A 14145-nucleotide genomic window follows, 5' to 3' on the forward strand; every position below is an offset into this window, starting at 1 on the left:
GAAAGGAGATAGCATTGAAATTCTTGGCTTGTCCTTTATCAGCTAGGCATGAAACTACAATGTAGTTATCTCCAGTGACTTAGAGTAGAATAATAAGGACTTGGTCATTCTGGTATCTTATTTCTAAGATAGTCCCTTAAAGTTTTAAACTTTTAATTATGAAAAATTTCAAATATACACCTGAGGAGGGAGTAGTAGAGCAGAGCCCACCACTTAGAGTTTTTAACTCCTGGACAGTCTCGTTTTATTTTTCAGACATAATATACACTTATTTGGTTTATGAAAATTCTGACGTAGCTCACAGATCCCAAATCATCTTCAAATAAATTTCTTTTTGTTAAATAAGCTGTACCAAACATTTATGATTTATGGTCTTTTTAAAATCATCTGCTGGGGCGCCTGGGTGGCTCAGTCGTTAAGCGTCTGCCTTCAGCTCAGGTCATGATTCCAGGGTCCTGGGATCGAGTCCCACATCGGGCTCCCTGCTCCGCGGGAAGCCTGCTTCTCCCTCTCCCACTCCCCCTGCTTGTGTTCCTGCTCTCACTATGTCTCTCTCTGTCAAATAAATAAATAAAATCTTTAAAAAAAAAAAATAAATAAAATAAAATCATCTGCTGTATGAACTGAAAAAAATCAAAACTAGAAAGTAGTCTCTATTTTAAGACAAAATGACTTACTTCAAAGGATGCTGTGATGAATAAAAGCATTCAGAGGCCTTGGGTGAATGAACTGAAATACTTTTTATTGTATTGGTCAGATAAGTTTTTAAAATTTTTTAAAAATTATTTTTTTTAGAGAGCCCATGATTTGGGGAGGAGGGGCAGAGGGAAAGAGAGAATCTTAAGCAGCCTCCACGCACAGTGCAGAGCCTGATGCTGGGCTCAATCTCACTACCCTAAGACAGTAACCTGAGCAGAAATCAAGAGTTGGTCACTTAACCGATTGAGCCACCCAGGCACCCCAATAGAGTTTTAGATAAGTAGCAATTTCTAAGTATAGTTTTCAATAAGATATTTATAAGCTCTTTTACTTAAAGGATACTATAACATTTAAAAAATGTATGAGCATATTCTACATCACAAAAGTCTCCTAGGAGGATACTACATACCTTTGTACAAGTTCCAAAGAGAGAAAATTTTAAACTAACAATATTTAATTGTGGTAGCAACCTAAAATATACCATCTTAACCATTTTGAAATGTGTATACTATAAGAATGTTACATATACTTTATGTGGTTAGGATTCAAATCAGACAAGTTAGTAGAAAGTTAAATGTTTATTTTTATATACCACTCAGAGTAAAGCCACCATGATATTGTTTATCCTTGTTTTCTCAGGTCATTACTTCTTTTTATGTGGAGCGTGGAGGAAATGCTATGTCCTTTATGGGAAAAGGCGTCACAAAGAGCACAGTTCTTTGCTTGCTTCACTTATCCCACGAGATGATGATCCAGGCCCAGAGCTCGGTGAGAGCATTAAAAGCTGCTGTCTTCTGAACGCATGCTAGACAAGGAATGTGCTGTGTCTCACACATCTCAGGCCTATTTAAAAATGTTTCTTTTGACTTTTCTTCTTAGACAAAAATGATTTTTTGACTGAGATGTTTCTTAGAAGTTGTATATTACACAAATCTGAGTTTTATTTGAAATTTGATTGAAATGTGCGTGCTGTAGAGAACTACATTTTGTCTAAATCATGCAGGGAATAGTTCTAAAGAAAAATTATTTTGTTTAACTTTCTAAGAAGAAGCTGAGATTTTTTTTTTTTTTTTGCCTTGTTTTGGTTAAATACCGAATGAAAGCCAAGTCTTAAGTACATTTTAACTTTGTTTTGATTTTTAAAAATTCAGTTATTTAAACTTCCTCTGTTTTATTCTTAGAAGCTTACCTAATGTGTCTCTTCCCTTTTTTTCATTCTAGGAGTGGATGTCACTTTGGTTCTTGCCTTTGGGTACTCACAGTGAAGAGCATGCTCGTACTCAACAAGGACTGGCTTGGTTGATTCCATTATGGGTTGATCGAGACCCAGAGGTCAGTGTGAGGGAAAGTCGAGTCCATTATGTGGGATTAAAAACAAATGAAACAAAATCTGTATGCATATATGTGAATTCATATTTTCCACACTGAGATTATTTTAGTACTTATACCTTAAGCTGTTTACTCCCTGTCTTAGTTTGGGCTGCCATAACACATAACATAGGTGACTTGAAACACAGAAATTTATTTTCTCATAGTTCTGGAAGCTGGAAATCTGAGATTAAGGTGTCAGCATGGTTGACATGGTGAGGGCTCTCCTTTCTGGCTTTCAGACAGCTGCCTTCTTACTCTGCACTCAGTGACCTTTCCTTTCTTCCTCCTCTTATAAGGCCACCAATCCCATCAGATTAGGACCCTACCCTTAAGACCTCATTTAACCTTAATTACCTTCTAAAAGCTCTGTCGTCAAATTCAGGTACATTGGGGGTTAGGGCTTCAACATACCAATTTAGAGGGGATACAGTTCAGTTCATAGCAGACCCTTTTCAGTCAAACTCATTAAAGTACAGACTAAAAAATAGAAAAAAAGAAAGGATCATAGAATCTTTCACTTTTAGAAAGAAGAGTGAAAAATTAATGGAGAAACCTAGCCATTTTCAATGAGTTTAGAAGGATAGCTGCGAAATGACATTAGTGTGTCATTTAATACAATAATACCATTGCAGTGCAAAATTTTATATTAATAAAATTTCCAGTTTTAGCCATTTGTCCACTTACCTCTTTTCTTAAAAACCACTTTATTGAGGTATGATTGACATGATTGACATGATTGACATGAGGTATGATTTAATGTGTACAGGTTCAGGAATTTGGAGATAAGTGTACACCCCTGAAATCATTACCACAATCAGTGTTGTAAACATATCTTTCACCTACAAAAGTTTCCTCCTGTCCTCTTTATTGTTTATTTTTGTGATTAGAATACTGAACATAAGATTCATCCTCTTAGCAAATTTTTAAGTATATAATACAGTACTGTTAACTGTGGGCACCATCCGTTAAATTCAAGCAAGCAATGATTATATTCTATTCCACTAAAAACCTTGATTTTTAGAAACGCTATTTGATCTGAACCTAGAGGTTCCCTTCTTTGTACACATTGAACTTGGACTTGTTGCTTGACTATGTTATGACTACATTATTTTTTGTAAACCTGTAGCTATCAGTGAAACTTTTAGAATCAGAATTCAGAAGTGAACCAAAATGCATAGCTTGAGCAGCAGTGGGACTATGGTAAACGTATTATACCTCATCAGTCTTACTTGAAACATTCTTCTTTTACAGTAATTTTGGAGAAAATACTAAATGCTTTATAAAAAGATAGTTATTTCTTTTTGAAAAGAAGTTTCAAAAAAGTTAAGTCAGTTGGAGGAAACACTAATAACTTAAGAATGGTAGAACAAAATAATAGATAAGCTCTTTAAAAATGAGGAATAAACAGGAATCATGTTCATAAAAGATATGTAAGCACCCGATGCTTTCTCTAGAAAGAGGTTTGTGAGTTATAATTTTTATTCTTATTTATACCTGGATTTAATTTTCTGTGACATTTGCTTGTTTGAATTGTGGAATAGGATTTTTATTCATATATAAATTTATAGGGCACTATTTTCTGTAAGTGCCTTTTATAATTTAGGATCATCAGTGTCATAAAAGTATGATCTCTTATGTACCAGAAAAATTAAGAATCATCCATGTTACGGAATTGGATTCTTTGATTTGACAACTTTTCTTTAATCTGAACAGGTGAGGTTTACTTCGCTGGGATTAGGATCAGCACTGACCACCCTTGAAACTGGTTGTATGGCATTGTCAAACAGTTGTCAAAACATTTCTGGTGGGCTCTGGGGAACGGTGGTGAACATTCTTCTGGACCAGTCGGAATGTAGTATGGTGCGCCGGGAGGTACGGCTGTCCCTTTAGCACTTCCTCCCCTTTCAACCGTAGAAATTCGTTGTGATGGTCTTTAAAAATCATACTCTCTTTTCAGCACTGTGGACTGATCACCCACCATGATCTTTTCTGCCTGCAAAAACACCCAAATAAAATGATATCAGAGAATAAAAAAGATACTAATTCACAGTAAATACTGGAGTCCTTTATTTTGACAAAATCAAAGCTGAATTTGCTATATTTTATACAAACTCTTCTATATAATTACACATTGAAAGGTAGTTCACAGAAAAAAATTCCTTTTCTGTTACCTCAGTGTATATGAGTAATATCCATAAAGCTTTACTTGGGACGAGTGGCTGTCAGAATACTCTGTAGTAGTTACCCTGTGACCTAAGAGGAAAAATAAACCCTACTTTAAATCTTTCTAAATAATTTGTGGTTTTCTTTCGTTGCTGCTTTTCCTGAAATGATGATTGATGCAAATATTTTTAAAAACAGTAATGAAATAGTGATTAGAGGCTTATGGAGGAAGCAGCAGCTCCAGGGCCCACCATTTGCCAGTATTCGGTTCCAAAATCCAAATGCTGTTATTTTCTTGTTATTTGTTTTTTAATAGTAATGCTTAAACTTGTAGCTTCCTCTTGATTTACCAATTTTTAAAGATATCTACTGACTTAAGATGGTTGAAAATTTCACTCTCTTGGATCCCCTCCATTACCCCTGTTATTCACCCTCATATAGTCATCTTCACTATATAGATGACCAGTGTTCATACTACTAAGATTATTTAATTTGACCATCTTCAGGACGTGGAAGATAAAGTTGGACGTTTGTGGTTTGTATTTTTAGTTAGGACTTTTTTATTGAGAGGAGCTTGTATGAGGGAGAGAAAGAGAAGGGTGTGTGTGTGTGTGTGTGTGTGTGTGTGTATAATAATAGAAACATGAAAGTGTATTTCTTAACTGCTACCAGAACAGTTTATATTTTATATTTTATAGATCATTTTTTTGGAAAAATAAAATTCTGAAATGGGGAAAAGTCTATTTCCTGATGAAATAATTTCACCCACTGTTAGGTCATCATATAACAAGCAATGAGCTCTCATATTGATGTCTCAGCTTGTGCAGTTGCCCAGTGATACGTTTTTTATTATTAAATTTCAATATATTGGTTATTTCAGAGATGACAACAAGGTGGCAGTATTGACATTTTCTTTTTTTTTTTTTTTTAAGGCTGCATTTATTCTTCAGAATCTCCTTGTAATTCCAATGCCTTCAGTAATTATAAAGGATTATACCTGGCAGGTGGGTGACTTTAAACAGTTATCAAGCTAGTAGATATTTGAGATTAACTGATAAAGTTTCAGCATGTATATATATATAAATATATATCTGTCATTATTGTTGAAACTATGGCAACAATATCTCTTAAAAGAGAATGTGGAAATTTTCTTATACTTGATCAGATTTACAAATTTTTCTCTGTAATGTTAAAGATAATTTTGAGCAGAAATAATAGCTAATATGGTGTTTACCATGTACAGAAATAATAATAGCTAATACAGTGTTTATTATGCACTCTTCTAGGAGCCTAACAATATTTAACTTAATAATTAACTTGTGTAATTGTTTGAATTCTGAACCACTAATTATTTTCATTTTGTAGATTAAAGAAATTTAGCACAGAAGGTTTAAATAGTTTGCCCTGATTCACACCTTTGCTTTGAGTCTAGCTAGTCTCTCTTACCCACTCATTATACTGCCTCTCTAATTTAATAATAATACATAAATTTGTTTATGGTTAAGAATGCATTAATGTTAATGTATTTTTTCCTTTTCTGGATTAGCGCAGTTAAGGTCATAAGTTATCTTTCTTTGGTTTTTACTGTATTAATTTTTTGTTCTGAAAATCAAGTCTGGTAGTACCTAACTTTTTTATAGCCTGCTGCTTTTTAGATGATTTGGAGAATAGAAAAGTGCTGTCATTGGGGAGATAAGATACGCTCTTTCTCTGTGTGTGTTTACTAATCATACTGTTGCATCTCACTCTCCAGGATCCTAGACAAATCCAAGGTCTCTTTTAAATTTTCCATTAGAATATATCTTTGGAGGAATTGCTAGATCCACTTGCACCCGCAGTGAGGGCAGCTTTTTAGGCAGTGACCTGAAGCATGGGTCCAGGTCAAGGCCCACATCTCATTTAACTCTTGGAAGGCTCAGTTTTCCACACCTGACACATCCAGCTTAACTCTGCTAGTTATGGAAAATCCTAGGCCACTTTTCTACTTGTTCCTCTAATTTGTATCACATTTTCTTCTGATAATGGTTGCTTATTCATAGTCTGCATTGTAATAAAACCATAGGAGACAAAACTGGAAGGAATACACAGGATTAATATTTATGTTAATGGTGTAGTAGTTTTGATGCTTGTTATACAATAACTAGATTTTAAAATGTGTTGTTTTGGGCTCAAATACTCAAATCATCTCTAGTCCCATTGTTAAACTAGTGACACTTGTGTTTTATATGCTTGGTAATGTAATGCCGATGAATTTTTTATTGTTGAAATAAATATATAAAAGCAAGAGTAATACTACTTCTGGGCTCTATTAAAGCTCTTATGACATTTTGTTATAATATAGAAGCATGCATAGATGTTCATGTTTTTCTCTTACAAGTTAAATAGTATACAGTTCCTTTTTGTTGCTAGTGACATGCTTACTGCAGCTTTTGGTTTTATTATTCTCCACTTCTTTGCCATAGAATTAATTTTCTACTAAAAAGTTGAAAATAGTCCTTTTTTTTTTTTTTTTTTTTAAAGATTTTATTTATTTGACAGGGAGACAGAGAGAGAGAGGGATCACAAGCAGGGGGAGCAGCAGACAGAGGGAGAGGGAGAAGCAGGCTCTCCGCTGAGCAGAGAACCTGATGTGGGGCTTGATTCCAGGACCCCAGGATCATGACCTGAGCCGAAGGCAGACACTTAACTGACTGAGCCACCCAGACGCCTGAAAATAGTGCTTTAAATGAGCTTTTGGAGTCTTTTGCCTTGCTTATTATGGCCAGAATCAATTTTTGAGAGCTGCTCTAATTCAAAATAGTATTTGATGATGAAACTTTTGCTAGTCTTAAGCAAAATTAGAAAAATAAGCTTGTTTTTTTGTTTTTAATAAGCTCTGATTTTCTTCCTCTCTTTTTTTTTGATCTGGTTTTTTTTGGTCATTATTTTTGGTTTTTAAGTGTCCTTAGCACTATGAAGAGTTGGTAGCCCCCGTTTTTTTTTTTAAATATTTTATTTATTTATTTGACAGAGAGAGAGAGAGCACAAGTAGGCAGAGAGGCAGGCAGAGGGAGAGGGAGCAGCAGACTCTCCACTGAGCAGGGAGCCTGATGTGGGGCTCAATCCCAGGACCCTGGGATCATGACCTGAGCCGAAGGCAGCCGCTTAACCGACTTAGCCACCCACGCGCCCCTGTCCCCCATTTTTAAAAAAAGTTTAGTGGTACTTTAAATCCCAAAGTGAAGACAGCTGTTCCAAGAAGGGAGCAAAATAGTCTTCAAATACTTCAGTGGACTTTTATAATCTCCAAGAGGTTGTGACCTTTGCCATTCTATTACATCTAGAAAGAAGGTGCTACAAATCCAGTATTCTAAAACTTAAAACTGTCTTTGGTAGAATGATGAATAATAATCTTATTCAAAAAAATGTTATATTCGCTTGTCTTTATGTATATTTCACAGTATTTTGAGGATAGAGCAGGAAGCAGCACCAGTATCTAGAAGCATTGTAAATATGTTAATTTGGTTGAGGTAGATATTTCATTAATTATGTTTTACAAAAAGAATTGCTTTTACTGCTTTCCACTTTGTTTTGATGCCTGAAGTCTAAGTTGATACGCTCTGTACTATTGTTCCACTGGGCATTCTGCAGTATTCTTTTTGTGATTACTGCCCCTTTCCAAATTCTTTTCCTACACACCCAGAATAAATTCCTATTTCATGTCACTTCTGGAATTGTTGTACTTCTGAGTGGTGATAATTTGCATATATAAATTATGTAACTGGTTGGTTTTCCTTTTATTGCTGACTGCTAGAAAGTTTAGAGCCTTCCTATCAAATGTGGCTTATCTGGTATATTGTTTTTTGGCTTTATTCCTGGTTCTGATATTTTCATACCTTTCTTTTTCTTTCTTTCATTCCTGCTATACTTTCACTATCATGTTATAATTTACCTTTCCTTGTAATAGTCCTTAAATCTTTTCTGGAACAAGGTGAGGCATAAATCACTTAAAACATTTTAATTTTAAAAGTATTTATTAAAACATACTCTCAGTAAACCATATAATCCATTTTAACTTTCTTTAATCAGACACAGCATTTAATATATATATCAATAATTTAGGTTCTTTTTCATGTACTAACTTTATTGCCTTACTTTGTTTCTCTCTTTTTTTTTTAAGATTTTATTTATTTGAGAGAGAGAGAGTGAGAGAGAGGGAAAGCACAGAGGGAGAGGGAGAGGTAGAAGCAGACTCCCAGCCGAGTAGAGAGCCCGATGTGGGGCTCGATCCAGGACCCTGAAATCATGACCTGAGCCATAGGCAGACGCTTAATCACCTGAGCCATCCAGGCGCCCCTGCCTTGCCATACTTCTTACCAATTAACTTAATCTGTCTGTGTAGAATGTATGTGACCATATTTTTCATATATTTCTTAAATGTTTCTCTCAGCCCCCATCCCAGACATGATAGTGCTTCATTAGTCTTTGCTAGTGCATAATGATATTGCTAAGTAAATAAAGTTAAAAATCAGGTCTTAAGTTTTGTAGGATGATACAGAAGTGTGGTGGATGTGGGCAGTCCCCAGGAGCAGGGGAAGAGAAGGAGCCTGACTTCAGTGCAGTTTCCCTCAGCACCCAACACTTTAGGGGCCTGAAACGCTGGCTCCTACTGCAATGAGAACTGACTTTTTGGTGTATCAGTCCTGGTGTGCATCAAAGTACTGTTTTTTGCTTTTCTAAAGATTTATTTATTTGAGAGAGAGAGAGCACACGTGCACACGAGTGGGGGTTGGGGCAGAGGGAGAGGAAGAGAGAGAAAGAATCCTCAAGCAGACTCCCCGCTGAGCATGGAGCTGGACACCGGTCTCTATCCCAGGATCCTGTGATCGTGATCTGAGCTGAAATCAAGAGCTGGCCGCTCAACCAACTGGGCCACGCAGGCGCCCCCAAGGCCCTGTTTTTTAAGAGTGATGCTGTAAATACTGGGCTTCCCTTCTTGAAGACTACAGCCTTCTCAGGCAGAGAAAACAGAATCATTGTCCATGCGGCTCTAAACTCGCATGCTCCCAGCTCTCCAGTCTCTTGTAAACCGGTTCTCTACAGTCTGACTTGGATTTAGTACTCTTGTATGTGGAAGGTTCTGTTGCCTGGTTTAGTCTGAGAACCATTGTCACAAATCCATATCCCTGCAACTTTAATAACCAGAATGGGATTTTAGAGTTGATTATAACAAATTTATTAGCTAGATAGGGATAATCTATGTAGTTTGTTTGAGTTCATTTCTGTAAACATTTGTTGAGTACCTAAATTTTGGGGCCTCACAGGTAATCAGATTTAATTCTCTGGGGCTTATGGCCTGTGGGAGAAGACAAACATGTACCCAGGGAACATTGCTATAATATTTTATGTAGAATCATGTTAGCTTATGCATAGTTTTTATAATATTAAAGTTGTTCTTTCCACTTGAAAATGTTATCACACATTTAAATGGAAAGGTAATTTCATGCACTTAAATATAGTGACTTGTCAGTTTGTGGTGTAAGTACACTTGTTTATGCTTTAGTTCCTTTCCACATTTGTTAGAGGACTTTGACTTGTCTATATATATTTTATTTTAACTTTATTTTGAAAAAAATTAATCTTATATGAAAGTTGCAGAAACAGTACAATTTTTATATACCTTCCCAAATGTTAAAATTATACCAAGTTTGCTTTAGCTCTGTCTGGTAGTATCTTTTCTCTGAACTGTTCAGAGTTGCAGGCATAATGCTTTTTCCCCTAAACACTTAAGTGTGAATTTCCTAAAAATGAGGACATTCTCCTATAAAATCGTTATAATAATTATTATAATTAGGTAATTATTCAAAATTTTCCAGTTGTCCCACTGTTGTCTCATAGGAAAGAAAAAACACCACCCCAGTCAAGATCTAGGATCAGAAATACATGTTACAGATGGTTGTCATATCTATTTCATTTCTTTCATCTAAAATAGTTCCTGAATCTTTAACATTTATGACCTTAGCACTTTTGAAGAGTACAGGCTATTTAGTTTTTGTAATATTCTTTAATTAGGTTTATCTGTTCTCATGATTAGATTCAGGTTATACATTTTTTGACCGAAAAGCATAGAAGTGATGTGTTCTTGTTAGTACGTTGTATCAGGAGACAGGATCATCTCTTTGTCCCATTACTGGGGATACTGACTTTGCTTACTTGGTTAAGGCAGAATCTACTTGTTTCCTTCGTGTGGAGTTAGTTTTTCCTTTTGCAGGGAGACACTCTGAAACTGTATCCATATCTACTTCTCATCAACTTTCTTCTGCTAGTTTTAACTTCCATTTGTGATTCTTGTCTGAAGCAATTATTACAGAATGGATGCCAAGTGGTGACTTTCTTAATTCTGTCATTCTTTCTACATTTATTACATTTTACTGTAAGAAAGAGCTTTCATTTCTTCCCTCTTTATTTATTTACTTTTTATTTATTTACACCAGTGTAGACTCAAGATTCTTTGTCTTACGAGTTATAGCCCGTTTCTGTCCTTATTTATTTAGATATTCAAATTGTTCTGGATTTGACTAGGTGAAGCCCCTTCATGAAGAATCTTTTGTCCCTTGGGGTGCCTGGGTGGCTCAGTCGTTAGGCGTCTGCCTTTGGCTCGGGTCATGATCTCAGGGTCCTGAGATCGAGCCCTGCATTGCTCCGCGGGAAGCCTGCTTCTCCCTCTCCCACTCCCCCTGCTTGTGTTCCCTCTCTCGCTGTCAAATAAATAAAATCTTAAAAAAAAAAAAAAAAAAAGAATCTTCTGTCCCTTTAATGTGTTTTCTTCAGTCTTTGAGCACTTCCATATTTTCTGGTATAGCAAGATGTTCCAGAATTTCCAGCCCCAGCCTGGAATCAGACATTTGCTCAGAGAGCCCTGATTTCTTTTAATGGAGAATTGTATTTAGAAATGAGATCTGGGTTCTAAATATGTTCATTGTTCCTGGGCAGGGGGAAAGAGTCATTGCTTCCATGTACTCAAAGTGGACACAGCTGGAAACCTGCGTATGTGTTTGTGTGTTTTAGATAGTCGACTCACTTATAGTTACAGTATATATCATTTCCATATTTAATGTGGTAATTACCAGTACATATTTTTCATATGATGTTCATCCTGAATCATTGTAAGTGTTGGTTTCGCAAAACAATAAATACTTGGTGTCAGAGAAGCAGTATCATTTTATCTATATTCATAGTTTCTATGTAGTTAGGGATTTCTTATGTAACTAGCGTCATTTTTTCCAATCTCTGGATTATATTAGACCAGTTTTTTCTACTTATTATATATCAAAATAATTCCTTTTTTTTTGTTAAAGATTTTATTTATTTGAGAGAGAGAGAATGAGAGAGAGAGCACATGAAAGGGGGGAGGGTCAGAGGGAGAAGCAGACTCCCTGCCGAGCAGGGAGTTGGATGCGGGACTCGATCCAGGGACTCCAGGATCATGACGTGAGCCGAAGGCAGTTGCTTAACCAACCGAGCCACCCAGGCACCCTCAAAATAATTCTTTTTTCATCTTGAAAATATTCTCTAGTCTTTTTTTTTTAAGATTTTAAGTAATATATACGCCCAGCGTGGGGCTTGAACCCACAACCCTGAGGTTAAGAGTCGTGTGCTCGGGTGCCTGGGTGGCTCAGTCATTAAGCGGCTGCCTTCAGCTCAGGTCATGATCCCAGGGTCCTGGGATCGAGTCCCGCATCGGGCTCCCTGGTCAGTGGAGAGCCTGCTTCTCCCTCTCCCTCTGCCTGCCTCTCTGCCTACTTGTGCTCTCTATCTCTGTCAAATAAATAAATAAAATCTTAAAAAAAAAAAAAAAGTCGTGTGCTCACCCACTAAGCCAGCCAGGTGCCCCTATTCTCTGCTCTTTTTAAATGTAATTTTTATTTTGCTTCTAGTTCCTTTTGAACCACAGCTAAATGGGTATATAGTACTGGGACACCAGGAGTAAAATATATGTTTTTAAATTAATATTATAGCTTATTGCATCCTTGAGAACAATATTTTCAAATTAATTGGAGTGTTTTATGACATAATTTGCTGTTTTCTTTGCAAACTTACTTATAATGGTACCTGGTAATTTGAAGAGTTTTCTTTCTTTGCATACTGTCCTTCTCAGCTCTCCTTGGCAGTTTTGCAGATGATCTGGCAGCCCCAGCACCCACCTGAGGGCAAGTTTGGTAAGGATATAGACATCCTGAGACAGAGCAATTAGACCATGCTGATTTCCCCACTATGCCAGAAGACAGCCCCCATCAATTACTGATGGATCTGTGGAGCGAAGCCTTGTGTATGCATGAAAAGCTTCATTGTTCTGGACCTTGTACCATTAGTCATCTGTGGAAAGCCTGAGTCAGACCATCTTTTGTGCATATGCTGGGCTTGGCTCTACTGCCTTGAGTAAAGCTCTGTTGCTAACATGCCATTGCCACTAGGAAGTTTTGGCACATGGAGAATGGGGATTCCGGCTTCATGCTTAAGTAAAATAAATCGAATAAAAAAAAAATCATGGTGTAATATATACATATTCCAGATTTGGTCTTCTTTGAGAACTTAAAAATATTTTGAATGAATTGTTTGAATTTTTAGAAGAATTTTTAAAGTAATAAATATATACAATTAAAACAACCATTAGAGCTTATAATGAAATTTACTGCCTCTCTTCATTCACAGAGACAGCTTTACCTCCTACTGATTTTAATTCTTCAGGTAGTTACCTTCATATCTCTAAATAGTAGTTTGCAATAATGTTTGTTCCTTTACTGTGTTGATACACAGGAGTTAGCTCATTTAAATAATGTCCTGCAAATTTAGTTCTATTACCAAACTTAGTTTCTCCACCTGCTGTTTCTGATCTTGTTACCTGTGGATGATCTCTCTGTCCCCGCCATTTAGAAGGTAAGGACGTTGTGGCTAAGATGTTCCTATCCTTTCACTTCTGCTAATCTTTGTCAGTTTTATCTTTTACTTGGTGAATGTTGATGACATTTACATTCTCTTCCGCAGCCTTGATTTATCTATAAGTTGATTCTAAAAATTGAAAACTAGTAATTTACAACAGAGCCACTTACTGGGCTGTGGTTATACTTTTCTATCTCTGCTTCTAGGGCTGTGATTTCTCTGGTGCTCAGAAGAAAAATTTTCTGATATTTATATATATTGTATGTATACCTACATAGGGGTGTGTGTGTGTGTGTGTGTGTGTGTCATTAAAAAAGTGGTTTAGGTGATTTTTTTTTTTCCTATAGAGTTTCTGTCTATCTAATTTTTTTTTGAATTGTGAGTTTATATCGTATCTAATGTTTTTCTAAACTCTTAGTCATCCTTTCTTTTCAGTTAGGATCCTTTATCCTAGAAATTATCTTCAAATAATCATACTCCTACCTAAAAACAAGTGCATGCATGATAAACTTAATGAGTTCTTGCATATTTGAAAATGTATTTAAATTGTACTTCAATTGTACTTCCATAGTTTAGGTAGTTACCAGATAGGTTGAAATCATTCTTCATAAGAATTTTGCTCCATTGTCTTCTGACATCCCATACTGCCGATGAGAAGTTGGATGTCCATCTGGCTTTTTTACCTCTTTACGGCCAACTTTTTCATTTATCATCATCTCTTTATCTTTTTTTTTTTAAGATTTTATTTATTTATTTGACAGAGACAGCAAGAGAGGGGACACAAGCAGGGGGAGTGGGAGAGGGAGAAGAAGGCTTCCTGTCGAGCAGGGAGCCCGATGTGGGGTTTGATTCCAGGACCCTGGGACCATGACCTGGGCCGAAGGCAGATGCTCAATGACTGAGTCACCAGGCACCCCTATCCATCCTCTCTTTATCTTTGAGGTCCTAGAATTTTATGGTTATGTATCTTTTTTCATTGCTCTTGCTTGACAC

The 14145-nt window shown here is 36.3% G+C and overlaps 1 protein-coding gene across 4 annotated transcripts in view; it reads left to right on the plus strand.

Moving 5' to 3' along the window:
- RTTN (rotatin) overlaps positions 1–14145 on the plus strand; it is a 155201-nt gene that overhangs the window by 79280 nt on the left and 61776 nt on the right. For all 4 annotated transcript variants that reach the window (XM_045886566.3, XM_045886567.3, XM_064577749.1 and 1 more), the window contains 4 exons: positions 1339–1467; positions 1921–2031; positions 3784–3942; positions 5166–5237. In XM_045886566.3, coding sequence (XP_045742522.1) covers positions 1339–1467; positions 1921–2031; positions 3784–3942; positions 5166–5237 — 471 coding nt within the window. The remainder of the gene's footprint in view (positions 1–1338; positions 1468–1920; positions 2032–3783; positions 3943–5165; positions 5238–14145) is intronic.

The sequence above is a fragment of the Mirounga angustirostris genome, unplaced genomic scaffold (assembly GCF_029215605.1).
Source record: "Mirounga angustirostris isolate CCGP_5_RB_7025 unplaced genomic scaffold, mMirAng1.0.hap1 SCAF_14, whole genome shotgun sequence".
In the NCBI taxonomy this organism is placed as follows: Eukaryota; Metazoa; Chordata; class Mammalia; order Carnivora; family Phocidae; genus Mirounga; species Mirounga angustirostris.